We start from the raw sequence: 13543 nt of genomic DNA, 5'->3' as shown, positions 1-13543 counted from the left end.
GGGAGTTGGGGGTGGGGAGGGTGGCCCCGCCCACCAGGCACTGATTTCCGCCTCAGGGACTCCCCCACCTCCAGGTCTCAACTCTTTAAAGGGGTCACCCAGCCCTCTTTGGGGACCCTGCCTTTCCTGCACTGGCACCCCTCCCTGTGTGGCATGGAGGCCTTTTCCCTCTTGGGGGGACCCACTAGCTCTGAGTGCAGTGAACCTCACTTCTCTGACTCCCCCTGGCATGGAGGGAGGAGACCCTAGGGTACAGGGCTGGGCAAATGGAGAAAGACCCCCCCAACTTAGGACACAGACCTGCCTCCGAGCGTGCGCCCCAAGGTCCTGCTGACCTCAGGGCTGGGGGTGGGGAACACGTGGAGACGCCGAGTCTGACTGGCAGCCACCAGGGTATGAAACGGCTCCTTCCTCCTTGTCCCCAGCTGCCCCGCGAGGTTCTCATGGGAACATTATTCAGGCCCCCCCTCCCCGGAGCAGTGGACTTGGGGCTCCTGTCTCAGCTCCCTCTTCCTTGGGCCTGTAAACTCTTTCATTCATTCATTCATTCATTCATTCATAAAACACCGAGTGAAAGTTGATCTGGTGCCTGCCATTTCTGGTGCTGACAGCGCCCCCCTCCAAGGCTGCCCGAGCCTGGCAGGGTCCAGAGTCTCTGTGTCTGCTCCACCCCCAGACCTGTCTCCCCAAGGACAGCACCTGAGAGGGCTTTGGGGGAGGAGGGAGGGGAGGAAGGGTGCCTCAAGGATCCGCTGGGCTGGCGCATGTACTTAGTGTACTCTGTGCTATGTGGTGCAGTGTCTGTGGGTGGTGGGTCGGGCCTGGAGGAGATGGCTTTGGGGGTGTGGATGCAGAAGTGAACAAGGTGAGGTGGAGACAGATAGGGGGGCCCTGCCTGCTGGGGGGCGCGTGACAACTGCACGAATAGAGGTTGGGTGCTCAGGAGAGGGGGCTTGAAGGACGGAGAAGGGCACCCAGAAGGGAGGGGAGGGCTGGAGGGGTCTCCTGTTTTGGCTGGGGGGCAGCTGGGGAGGCAGGAGGCAGGAGCCAGGGCCAGGTGTGAAGGGACTTGGGTATCACACGGTGCAGGCTGCTCGGTCTGTGCTCAGTGCCATGTCCCAGGTGTCCCTTGGGTAAGTCACCCCCCTCCCCCCCCCAGGCATCAGCTCCCTCATCTGTAAAGTGGGGTTGATAATAAGACTGACCTCACAGGGTTGTTGTGAGGATTAAATGAGGAAATGAGCATTCAATTAACAGTAATTATAACTAGTGTTATTAGGCGGTTCGGGGATGATGATGAAAGTGTCTTGTTCCTTCATTTATTCAACAAGTAGTGACAAAGTTACTACTCCGTGCTGGGCACTGTGCCTGGTAGTGGAGATAGCAACCAACTAACGAAGAGACAAGCCCCGCACAGTCTCCCACGCCTCCGGGAGTAACAGATACGGACGCAGGGGTGATCATTCCCCGTGGGAAGTGCTCTCTCAGGGGTGGGAAGGCCTCCCAGATGTCACATAGTTTCCAAGGAGACAGCAGGGGCCAGGTCAGGGCGTTCTGGGCAGAGGGGACTCCCGAGCAGAGGAGACACAGGCAGCGCTGCCGGGGCCCATGGCGCATGGTGGGCGGGCCGGGGAGTGGCAGGGCTGGAGTGCTTAGGGCCTCTGGCTGCCTAAGGAGGGTGCACAGGGCCGTGGGGGCCATGGTGGTTTTCAGCAGGGGAGGGATGTGGCCGGACTTGGTGTGGAATGGAGGGCGGCTCCTCTCCTGAGAAGAGACCTAGGATCTCACCCAGGCGTTCACTTGCAAGGCAGGCCGGTGTTGGGGCTGCCAGCCCATTGCACAGGACAAAAACTGAGGCCCAGTCCCACCTAAGGCACAGAGAGGACCTCAGCAGTGCGGAGGGGAGGATCTCCATGAGAGTAGGGCCTGGAACGCAGCATCTTGAAGTAGCTCCTGGTGCTGTGGGTCCTGCCTCTGGGGTGGGGGTGGGGGACGGGCTCTGCTGCCATGCTCATTCTCTCTTCCTCCAATCCAGGCACCTTTAAGCTCCCTTGAGGGCAGACACCATGTGGGTTTCATTTCTGTGCCCTTCATCTCTCCCGGAGCCAAATATAACTTCCCGGGCCTTTGAAAGTCGCAGAAAATCTGTTACCCAAGCCCAGATGGTGATGAGAGACAGAGATGGGGGCAGGGGGGAGGCTGGAGGAAGAACTGTAGTATCTTGCGGGCCTTTACAGTTTTTACGCTGCTTCCAGGATGTCTTCATTCAACAAACATTTATTGAGTGCCTACTAAGTACCGGGACCTATGTACCAGGTAGAGGGTTGGCGACGCAGGGTGAATAACAGCCCACCTTCCTAAGAGCACTGCTGGGGAGACTGGAAGAAGTGGCCGAGACCAGGTGCTTTGCCTCCTTTGGGCCGGGAACAAGCCTTTGTCTTGGGGGCTTCTGCTGGTGCCCCTCACCCCCTTCACAGCATCACAGACCAGGAGGCTGAGCGTTCGGAGGTCACATTGTTTGCTAAGGGTCCTGCTCTTAGGTCAAAGGTAGGGGAGTTAGGGACCCAGCTGAGGGGAGAAGGAAGAAGCCTGGCCAGGGGGTGACAAAGGGGGCTGAAGCTCATATACAGCCACCTCCCCTCTGTCCAGTCCATCCAACCTTGGGGCACCTCCCTTCCGGGGCTCTCAGCTTACTGTACCTGGACTCTGCCTGGAGAGGCTAGGGGTCGGAGGGCTGGGGGAGGGGATGCCCTCTCCCTCGTCTGTGAGGCCTGCCCTTCACCCAGCATAGCCTCCGCTAGCCCTCCCCACCAGCCTGGAGGAGCAGGGCCCGGCCGGGTGGGAGGATGTGCTGCCTGCTCCAGCCTCTGACCACTGCATCGGGCAGTCAGGCTGCAGTTTTCAGCCATAGAAGGGCAACGACTTGGGCGGTGCACCCAGGAGGCTGCCAGCAAGAAGGCTGGGCTGCCTCCACCGGTTTCAGCCACTCTAGCAGCCTGGAGCCGGGAGGGGGCGAGGGGGATGGATAAAGCCGGCAGGCTGGCCAGCTGTCCCCTCCAGGGTCCCCCAGGCCGGCCCTGCTGCCTCTCACCTGTCTCAGCTTAGAAACTGGGAAAGCCTTCGCCGCTCCCCCAGGAGACAGGGCCCCGGAGTGGCCCAGCACGCAGCCAGCTGGTCGGTCAGTGCCTGCCAGCCGCTCTGGAGGCTGTTCTGTTTCCAGCCCAGTTCAGACCTGTTCTGGTCCTGGCCCCGTTAAGAAGCGGCCATCCTCGGACTGGGCTGGGATTCAGCGTGTTGGAGTAGCTTCTCCAGGTTTGAGACGTGCAGTACGAGGACCAGGAACGTGGGTTCCCGGGGCCGGCTGGTTTCCCCTCTGCGGGCCTCAGTGTTCTCGTCTGAAACGGGGTAAACGCCAGCCAGGCAGAGTTGAAAACAATGTAAATTCAAGACAGGAGCTCCGCACAGCACTGGTGCGAGGTCCTCGATCCACGGATGTCCCTGTTTCTACAAGTATTTGTCCTGGGCTGACAGGATGTGGCTTCCTGGGGAAGGGCATCCTGATTGGCAGTGAGGTCAGGGATCTTCAGCCTGGAAGCTTGCACGTGAGCCCTACCCCTTCGAGTGATTTGCGTCCTCCGCGTGGGTGCCAGGAGCTCAGCCTGTGCCCCCACCGGAAGGCCCAGTCCTCCAGGCCTGTGCTGTTGCCTCAGTTTCCTCCTGGCCAGTCCACAGACCCCTCCCCTTGGGATGAGGTCACCCCGCCTGCCCCTGCCTTTGTCCAGTCACCTCGTCAGTGCTCCTCCTCCTCTTTGCCTCTTGCAGAGATTTTGATTCACTTTCCAAGGACAATGTCTTCGAGAATAACCGTTTGGTGAGTCCTCAGACAGATGAAAGCACAAGAGGCTGTGGGGCTGGGCTGGGGGTGGGTAAGGGTCTTCTAGGGCAGGAGCTGTGGGAAGGGCTGCCTTGCACTGGGGCCCTGGCTGCTCCTTTCCCCACCCCTGCTTCCCTCTGGCCTGCTTGTCCCTGGAGCACCAGGCCATCATGTGAGTTCAGAGCTGAGGGGAGCCCATGCCCACCCCTGCCCTGGTACCCCTCATCCCACTGACGGGCGCCCACTAACCCTGCCTCCTCCCCCACCCCTGCACCTGTTCCCACCCAGGCCTTTGAAGTGGCCGAGAAGGAGCTGGGCATCCCTGCTCTACTGGACCCCAATGACATGGTCTCCATGAGGGTCCCCGACTGCCTCAGCATCATGACCTACGTGTCCCAGTATTACAACCACTTCGCCAGCCATGGCCAAGGTGAGAGGGGGCAGCCCTCAGGGAGACTGGCCCTGGGGCTGGGGCTGGGGCTGGGGCTGGGGATGGTTGGTAGTTTTCTGCACTGCAAACAGGCAGCTGGGGAGGCAGCCCATCATCCATTCACTGGATCGTTCGTTCACTCATTGAAATGCCCTTTGCTGGGTGAAACAGCATGTGCTGGGGTATAGCTGTGACCAGGTCTCTGCCCCCCGGAGCGCCCAGTCTGGTGGTGGGGACAGATAACAAACACAGCAACCCATAACTGAGCAAAATAATATGAGAGGAGACAAAGCGGGTGGGTGGGGGGTGGGGGTGGGGGCTTCCCGCTGTCTGAGTTCACCTCTCTGCACCCACCCCACTTCCTGTTAGCAGACACTTCCCTGGGGTTTTTCCTGCAGCAGGGAAGTGGCCCTGTGGGCTGTTGTGCAGCATCTTCCCCAGAAGTGACCTTCAGGGCCCGAGAACTGGGAGGCTGGGGAGTTGGGGGTTCCCCGGGGTACAAGGGTACTTCTCTGCTCTGAGTCAGGTCACTGCAGCGGCGACAGAGCCTCCTGCCTGGAAAATCCCCACGCAGGAATCTCCTGTGGCAACTGGCCAGAGAGGGGAAGCAAGGAGCCCAAGGTCACACAGCAGGGAAGCAGAGAGGCTGGGTGGAGGATACAAGTGTCCGGACTCCTGCTCTGGGTCACTTCTGGGTCCTGAGTCGGAGCGGGAAGGGGCTGCGGGGAGGGGGCGCCTTGCCCCTGCCCTGCCCGCTTTCAGCCCCGCCTCCTGTCTGCTGTCCGTGTGGACAATCCCAGCCCATCGTTAAAGAAGTGTCTGGAAAGTCAGGTCTTTTTTTTCCTTTTTAAAAGTAAAGCATGTTTACTGTAGACAATTCAGGACACAGAAAAGGACATCAAAATTAAAATAATCTGTTGCTCCCCTTCCCGAGATATTGCTAGGGATGAATATTATACTCGAACAAATAGCATGGTATGTATTTTAGTAGAAATCAACTTAAAAAGATTTCTTCACCACTGAGTCGTTGGTGAGAGGCACATAGGGTGGAAATTAAGAGCGTGGACTCCAAACGTTTTAGCTGCCATTTACTCTCTGGGTGACAGTAGGCCACCACAGACACCTCTCTGCCTCAGTTTCCCCTGGCGATGGAGGTAAGAATAGCGCCCACGTCGCAGGGTTGATGTGAGGAGTAAACGAGGAAACGTAAACCTGCGTGCGGCTCTTATTTAGGACCCAAGGTCAGTGTCATTATGACGTCTTTGTTCCGTTGGTTAGAACTTAGCTTCCCTACCTAGAATCACAACTTGGTCCTGTGTTCTGGAAGGTTTCCTGTCGAAACCCCCAGGCTCGCTCTACTGAGCTCTTCTTCTGGGGAGCTGTGGGGTGGGTGGTTGATTTTGCCCTGGGTCCTCACCGGGCATCCTGGGGTGAGGGCGCCCCAGGGGCCCAGCTCCCTGAGCGGTGCCTGGGCCTGCGGGGATGCTGTTGCTAGAAGCACAGCTTGTACTTTTCCTATAACTTGGCCCCAAAATCAAACCATTTTTATCCCACCTGCTGCTCGACCAGAGGAAACCCAGCGCTGTGTGCCAACCCTGGAGGCAAAGCTGGCTGTCAGACTCCCCCAGATGGGCCCGTGCTGTACTTTCTGGGCGAATGGGGGGGATTTCAATGCAGCTTTTGACTGGACTGGACTCTCACCCGGCTGGGCAACCTTGAACCCGGCCCTGGCTGAGACACTGAAGTTCCGTGCTGAGTGCTCAGCTGTGCCAGGCTCTGTGGGTGCCAGTGACCCTGGGCACATCAGCTGCCCCCTGACCTCCAGGACCCACAGCCTGGTCTGGAGCCAGTATATGAGTCCAGGACGCCCAGCGTCTGGGAAGTCGGAGGAGGGGTTCCAGCCCACAGGGTGGCAAAGGCAGGTCATCAGGAGAAAGTCCAGCTTCTCAGTGGGCCCTGAGGTCCTCCCCACGCTTAGCCTGAGCCACTCGCTGCCCCAGTCTCTCGTGCTTCTTGAACACCGCACATTCTTTTTGTTTTTTAATGTTTTTATTGACTCATGAGAGAGAAGGGGAGAGGGATAGAGAGAGAAACACCATCAATCGGCTGCCTCCTGCACACCGAGCCTGCAACTGGGGCATGTGCCCTGACCGGGAATGGAACCTGTGACCTCCTGGCTCATGGGTCAGCGCCCAGCCCTGAGCCACCAGCCTGCACACATCACGTCTGGTGCTGCTAAGTCTTTCTTCGTGGTGATCCTCCGGCCCCAAACCCCATTGTCTGTTCCATCTCTTCCACCCCCAGCTTTCCAACTGATCCTTTAATCTTCACATTCTGCCTCTGAGCAGCCTGCCCGGCTTTACCTACTCCAGGTGCTCCTGTCGCCCCTGCCCCCTGTTCAACACAAGACTGTGGCCACAATATCGCGACGGCTCCTCTCTGTCCCCTGCAGACCGTCTCTATTCACAGCCGTAGAGCTCCCGCACTTTTTGTGTAACATATCTATGGAGTGCCTACTGTGTGCCAGGCACTGTGCTAGGGAGAGAGCTGAGAATGAAACAGACTCACAGAGCTTGCAGTCTAATGGATGAAGGGCGGGTGAGAGGGGAGAGAGAGAGAGGTAATAAGTGACATAATGTTAGTCCAATAAGGAAACAAAGTAAGGTAATGGGATGAAAGCGATGGGGATAGGAAGTGGTCAGGGAGGCCCTCTCGGAGGAGGTGACATTTGAGTAAGCCTTGAACAAGGAGGAGAAGGAGGCCATGTGAAGATCTGGGGAGGAATGTTCAGGCAGGAGGGCACAGGCTTCCAAAATTTTTTACCACGATTCATGGTAAGAAACACAGTTCCCATCACCATCTGAGTTCATGCACACACATGTAACTGAAACAAGTTTCAGGAAACGATTCTTCCCCTTACACATGTGATGCACACAGACACTTTCTATTCTGTTTCATCTTTTTTGTTGTTAATCTTCACCACCAGAGGATATTTTTCCATTGATTGTTAGGGAGAGTGGAAGGGAGAGGGAAAGACAGAGAGAAACATCGATGTGAGAGGAACACACACCCATTGGTTGCCTTCTGCACTAGCCCCAGCCAGGGCCGGGGAGGAGCCTGCAACCGAGGTGCGTGCCCTTGACTGGAATCGAACCCGGGACCCTTCGTTCCACAGGCCGACACTTTTTCCACTGCGCCAAACTGGCTAGGGTTTTTTTATATATACTTTTATTGATTTCAGAGAGGAAGAGAGAGGGAGAGAGATATAGAAACATCAGTGATGAGAGAGAATCATCGATCGGCTGCCTCCCACATGCCCTACACTGGGAATCAAGCCCGAAATCCAGGGAATCGAACCCTGATCTTCTGGTTCATAGGTCGACGCTCATTGAGCCACACCAGCCAGGCTGTTTCATCTTTGAAATGTGCCTATTGCAGTCCACAGAATTGATTTCAGGGTCCATTAATGGACGGTGACCTGAAGTTTGGTCATTTTAGACCACAGTAAGGAGCTTGGGTCTTTTTAAAATTGTCATATAGTAAAATGGACTTTTTAATACAGTTCTCTGAATTGGGGGTGTTTATGTCAATCCCTGGGTACAAAGTGGGTGCTTAGTGAATATTTGCTGAAGGAATGAAGGAGGAGATGTTGGAGGAGGCTGGGTGGGGTGGGTGGCTTTCTCTGGTGTGAGGGACAGCAGGCAGGTTCTGGGCCGCGGCTGTCCGCGGGGGCGTCGGTAGGGCAGCTCCGTGGTGGCCCCAGGGAGCCAGCCCTGTTCCTGATCGGCCAGCACCGTGTGGTTCCCCTCTTTTCCTTCCCTCCAGCCCCAGTGCCCTGGGGAGCGGGAGGAAGCTCCCCGTCCTGCCATGGGCTGGGCACTGTTAGTTCTGTGATTGTGCGATTGCCTCTATGCACACGACCCCTGGGCGAGCAGCTTGCATTCGGGACTTAGCTTGGACGCGGAGGTGTCCGCTGGCCGGTGTGAAGGGGGAGCCTGCTCTGGTCCCGCTGCACTGGGACCGAAGGTGATGTCTGCGGAGCTCAAACCTTCGGCCAGGTTGCGGCCGCCTGGCAGCCCAGTGTCTCCACCTGCCTCAGGCCTGTTTTCCGTCCCGTTGCAGCCGGTGTCTCACCGCCCGGAAAGGGCGTGTCGCCCTCCTCCCCGCCATCCACTCCAGTGGAACCAGCAGAGCGGGCTCAGGTAGGCAGATGCCTGGGTGGGCGGGTGGGCGGGGGAGAGGGTCGGTGGGCAGGGACAGCGGGCATTGCAGGTTCAGAGGACACTTGGACCTTTCCCGCTGGCTTTGGGCGTGGAGCCTCACAGGCCAGGCCTGGGAGGGGGCACAGGGCAGCCCACAGCACTGACCGCCACGTTGGGCCTGACGGGATTTAATACACTCGCTGGCGAGACAGCTTTTCAGCTCCCTGATGGTTCTGTTTAACCCTCTAACAACCCTGGAGGTGGCTATTATGTGTCCTGATATACAGATGAGAAAACCGAGGCTCAGACAGGCTGGCTCAAGGTCACAGAGCTTAGAAGGAGAGAAACTGGGAGTTAAGTCCACTGGGGCTCTCGGAGGGAGGCAGGGATGACAGGCCAGGGCAGTCACCCCGGGGCAGCCTGCAGGGTAAGAGCCGCCGAGGGGAGGGGTCAGACAGCAGGAGCCGCCCTTCTGGTGGGGAAGCCCAGGCTCTGGACGTCAGGACGGGCATGTCTCCATCCTGACCCAGGGACGCTTCGCCCTCTCTGGGCTGTAGTTTCCTGGCACCCTGTCCCCCTCCAGGGCTCTGCCAAAGCACGTTAGTACTCGGCAGGTGTCCGCAGTGCACGTGGGGGGCAGCGGCCATTAGAGGGACTAGGATGGCTGGTGACCGTGCCCCCACCCCCAATCTGCCCGCCCTGTTCCCTGCAGGGCGAGGAGCTCGCCTCAGGTCACCTGTCGGAGCAGGGCGCCCACCGGACCCCCAGCAGCGTGTGCGCAGCCTGCGGGCAGCACGTGCACCTGGTGCAGCGGTACCTGGCCGAGGGCAAGCTGTACCACCGGCACTGCTTCCGGTGAGTGGCGGGGCCTGGCTGGGCCTCGACCCCAGCACCCAGTAGCAGGGAGGGAACTTCCGTGGTTCAGCATCACAGTGGGGGGCACCTTGGTGGGCTCTTCTTACGGAGCATCCTGCTTGTCTCCATTTCCTGGGGAGCAACTAAGGCCTCCGAGGGGAGACCTGCTCATCGCGTCATTAGAGGCCGGAGCGGGCTGGAGCCCAGGGTTCTGCCCGGGCGGCGCTCTTGGAGGTGAACCGCCCATGATGTTTTAGGACAGTGGTCGGCAAACCCCGGCTCATGAGCCACATGCGGCTCTTTGGCCCCTTGAGTGTGTCTCTTCCACAAAATACCACGTGCGGGCGTGCACGTACAGTGCGATTGAAACTTCGTGGCCCATGCGCAGAAGTCGGTTGGTGGAAAGGAGATGGACGAAACAAGTATAAAGACCAGTGTGGATGGGAGAGTTGGAAGGGGTCGACCTCAGCGAATGTACCTCAATCAGATTGAGGACGTTTTTAGCAAAGGCCAGCTTAGGAGCACCCTCATTAAGTGAATAACAGTGTACCTGCCTGTATAGTTAAGTTTAAAAAATTCGGCTCTCAAAAGAAATGTCAATCGTGCTGTTGATATTTGGCTCTGTTTACTGATGAGTTTGCCGACCACTGCGTTAGGAGCACAATCTGCTTTAAGGCCACTGGGGAGAAAGGGTTTTAAAATGTCACAATAAAAACTTGCTTTCTGTGTACCGCTCCCAGTGGAAGCCAGGTTTAAAGAGAATGGACTAAGAGGCAGGGAAAATACAAATAATTTAGAAAATATACGATACAAGAGAGAAATCAGGAAAGGAAATTGAAGAGTCAAGGGAGCTGGTGATTGACAGTTGCCGAATGCTCTGTGTGTGCGCGCGCGCACGCATGTGTGTGTGTGTGTGTGTGTGTGTGTGTGGTGTGTGTGTGTATGTGTGTCTGTGTGGTATGTGTGGGGGGTGTGTATGTGTGTGTAGTAGGTATCTATGTGGTGTGTGTGTGTGTGTGTGTGTGTGGTGTCTATGTGGTGTGTGTGTGTGTGTGGTGTGTGTGTGTGTGTGTGGGGGGTGTGTGTGTGGTGTGTGTGTGTGTGTGTGTGTGGGGTGTGTGTGTGTGGTGTGTGTGTGGGGGGTGTGTGTGTGTGGTGTGTGTGTGGTGTGTGTGTGTGTGGGGTGTGTGTGTGTGGTGTGTGTGTGGGGGGTGTGTGTGTGTGGTGTGTGTGTGGTGTGTGTGTGTGTGGGGTGTGTGTGTGTGGTGTGTGTGTGGGGGGTGTGTGTGTGTGGTGTGTGTGTGGTGTGTGTGTGTGTGGGGTGTGTGTGTGTGGTGTGTGTGTGGGGGGTGTGTGTGTGTGGTGTGTGTGGCGGCTGCACCTGGAACCTGTGACCTGACAGCAGGACTGAGGGTCATGGGGGGAACACTCGGGGAGCCATCACACCCACGTCAGGGCAGTGTTTATAAACTTTTTACAGCGCCCCTTCCTCCCCCCGCCCCCTCAGTAAGAAACCCACTTGACACTGTGACCAGGTGTGAACACATACCTGAAGTAAAGCTTGTATAAGTGGAGGCACAACTGGAATAAGAGTCAGTGCGACCCACTCTGACACGTATTCAGTGCCGTTTTCTTCTATCCAAAAAACAACAAAACAGCCCTGACCGGTTTGGCTCAGTGGATAGAGCGTCGGCCACGGACTGAAGGGTCCCAGGTTCGATTTTGGTCAAGGGCATGTACCTTGGTTGCGGGCACATCCCCAGTGGGGAGTGTGCAGGAGGCAGCTGATTGATGTGTCTCTCTCATCGATGTTTCTAACTCTCTATTCCTCTTCCTTCCTCTCTGTTAAAAAATCAATAAAATATATTTAAAAAAACACAAAACAAAAAAAACCCACACACAACAAAACAAACAGCCTGCTGGCTGAGAACGACGGAGTCCGTCCTGAGGCCTAATGGCGGTCGCGCTCACTGGACGGTCCCTCTGGGGGAAACGTTGCTTCCTCTTGCAGCACAAACTGAATATGTTTCACAATTCCTGTTGCTGATTTCACGTGGTTTTATTGTTCTGCTGCGATCCTGACAGTTACCATTTTCCTTTTCCTCTGGGAAGTCCAGGGCATTGAGACAGGATCCGGCTGACATTTGGGAGGGGGGTAGGGAAGGGCCTTGGTGCTGGAGGAGGGGCGGCCGCTCGCTGGGCCGGGCTGCCTGGTCCAGTTCAACACCATCCCCTTCTCCCTGCAGGTGTCGGCAGTGCTCCAGCACCCTCCTCCCCGGGGCCTACCGGGCTGGGCCTGAGGAGGGCACCTTCGTGTGTGCGGAGCACTGTCCCAGGCTGGGCCCGGGTGGGCGGGGGGCCAAGCCCCGGTCCCCACCACAGCCAGAGCGGCAGCCAGAAGAAGGAAAGGAAGCTGCAGAAGAAGCCAAGGATGTGGAGGGAGGCGGCCCCAGCCCTAGGGCGGCTGCAGCGGCTGAGGCCCGGCCCCAGGTCCCCACCAAGCCCTGCATTCTGGACAAACCACAGGGTCTGGCCAGCCCCCAGGCCGGCCGCCCCATGCCCGCCCCCAGGAAGACCTTGGAGAGCACAGCCCCAGCGCCCTCCGTGCCCCCGACGCCCGCTGTGCCCCCGACGCCCCGGCCCCGGTCCAGCCTGCAGCCTGAGAACTCGGTGGAGCAGGGAGGCGGCAGCCTGGTGAACGGTGAGCAGGGTCCCCCTGGGATGGCACTCGCTGGGAATGTGTGGTGATTGAATGGACACGTGCCCTGGGCGTGTTGCTGGGGCCTGTGTCTGTGTGTGTGTGTGATTGTGTTTCCAAGGTCATTCACGCCACAAACTGACTGAGGCCGCGGGCACAGCTCGAACAAAGCAGATGCATGCAGATGGCACCCCAGGCTGCCCATGCTGTGTGTTGGGGTGTTTGTGTTCTTCTTTCGGTCTCGTGTGCTTCAGTTTCGGGGTGTCGAGCAAGTGCGCACGGTGTGTGTCTGTGTGCCGACTGCATCCGGGACTCTGTGTGCCTGGCCAGTTTACATACTCCATCTCACGCCCAGCCCATGTCCTTGTCCGATGTCTGACCGGGCAGTGCTCAGGGGCGGGGACAGGCCCGGGTGTGTCCCTGGTCAGGTGGGCCCCGGGGGGCTCTGTTCAAGGCCCTGATGGCAGGACTTTCCCAGATGACCTGCCTGGCTCTGTGAGTTCATGCAGGCAGGGCTCCTGGGCACCTCTGATGTGCTGGGCGACCCTCTCACCTGCTCAGGGAAGGGGGTCAGGTGAGGAGGGCCCGTGGGTCTGGGGCAGAGGCTCCCTATGGCTGTCGGTTCTGTTCTGAGCTGGGCACTGGGACAGAGATGGTGCTCACCTGTGTGTGCCTTTGTGGTGTAGCCAGTCTCCGGGGGGACCGGGCACAGGTGGGTTAGTAGAGCCTGAAGTCTGTTAGGAGGGGCAGCGGGGCTGCTGTGGGTTCATGGAGGCCTCCAGGAGGAGGTGGTGCTGGGTGCGTGGAGACCTTTCCCGTCCACACAGGGGCAGTGTCTGAGGGCACTGGGTCCCCCTTCCCAACTGAAATGCAAATGTCCTTTCCCTTCGACCTACTCTGCCTGTCCCCTCTGGGGCTTATCTAATCTCCCTGAGCCCTGGGGTGGGAGGTGCGAGTGTGCAGTGAGGTTGCCATGACCACCTGGATTCCGTGACCTGCCAGGTAGGAAGGAAGGGCAGTCCGTGGTGAGGCGGTCACTCTGGCTGGCAACCCGGCTGCCCCACCGCGCTGCCCAGCCCACAGCGGCCATGAAGGCCTGCCTCACCCTCCTTTCCCATCTAGGAAGGCTGCACGAGCCCCCCGTCCCCAAGCCGAGAGGGACGCCCAAGCTGTCAGAGAGGTACGCCGGCCCTGGGAGGCTCTCAGGCCCTGGTGGTGGGATGGGGGGCTCCCGGGACCTGTGGGGAGGCACAGGACCCACTCTATACCCCCCAAGCATGGGCAGGGTTCATCTCTGGGTGGGGAAGGAGTGCTGTGCCCACATTCCTTCCCCCGAGGCTCCCTGGGGGCCCCTGACCTGTGGGCAGCGGTGCCAGGTGGAGTCACCCACCTCTGCAGTCCCCTTGCCTCCCCTCGCCTCTGCTGCCTTTGTGACGGGGGCGGCCTGGGCTGGCTCGCTGAGCTGGGAGGATTGGCAGGCAGGT

General features: G+C 58.5%; 1 protein-coding gene across 1 annotated transcript in view; it reads left to right on the top strand.

The window, feature by feature from the left end:
- Window positions 1-1113: 1113 nt before the first annotated feature.
- Window positions 1114-13543, top strand: part of MICALL1 (MICAL like 1) — a 24525-nt gene continuing 12095 nt past the window's right edge. The window contains exons 1-7 of the mRNA XM_015559831.1: window positions 1114-1133; window positions 3823-3871; window positions 4163-4304; window positions 8427-8506; window positions 9219-9361; window positions 11608-12062; window positions 13182-13239. Of these exons, the coding sequence (XP_015415317.1) occupies window positions 1114-1133; window positions 3823-3871; window positions 4163-4304; window positions 8427-8506; window positions 9219-9361; window positions 11608-12062; window positions 13182-13239 (947 nt within the window). The remainder of the gene's footprint in view (window positions 1134-3822; window positions 3872-4162; window positions 4305-8426; window positions 8507-9218; window positions 9362-11607; window positions 12063-13181; window positions 13240-13543) is intronic.

This window comes from Myotis davidii, unplaced genomic scaffold (genome assembly GCF_000327345.1).
Source record: "Myotis davidii unplaced genomic scaffold, ASM32734v1 scaffold514, whole genome shotgun sequence".
Classification (NCBI taxonomy): Eukaryota; Metazoa; Chordata; class Mammalia; order Chiroptera; family Vespertilionidae; genus Myotis; species Myotis davidii.
This window is presented reverse-complemented; position numbering and strand designations above follow the sequence as displayed.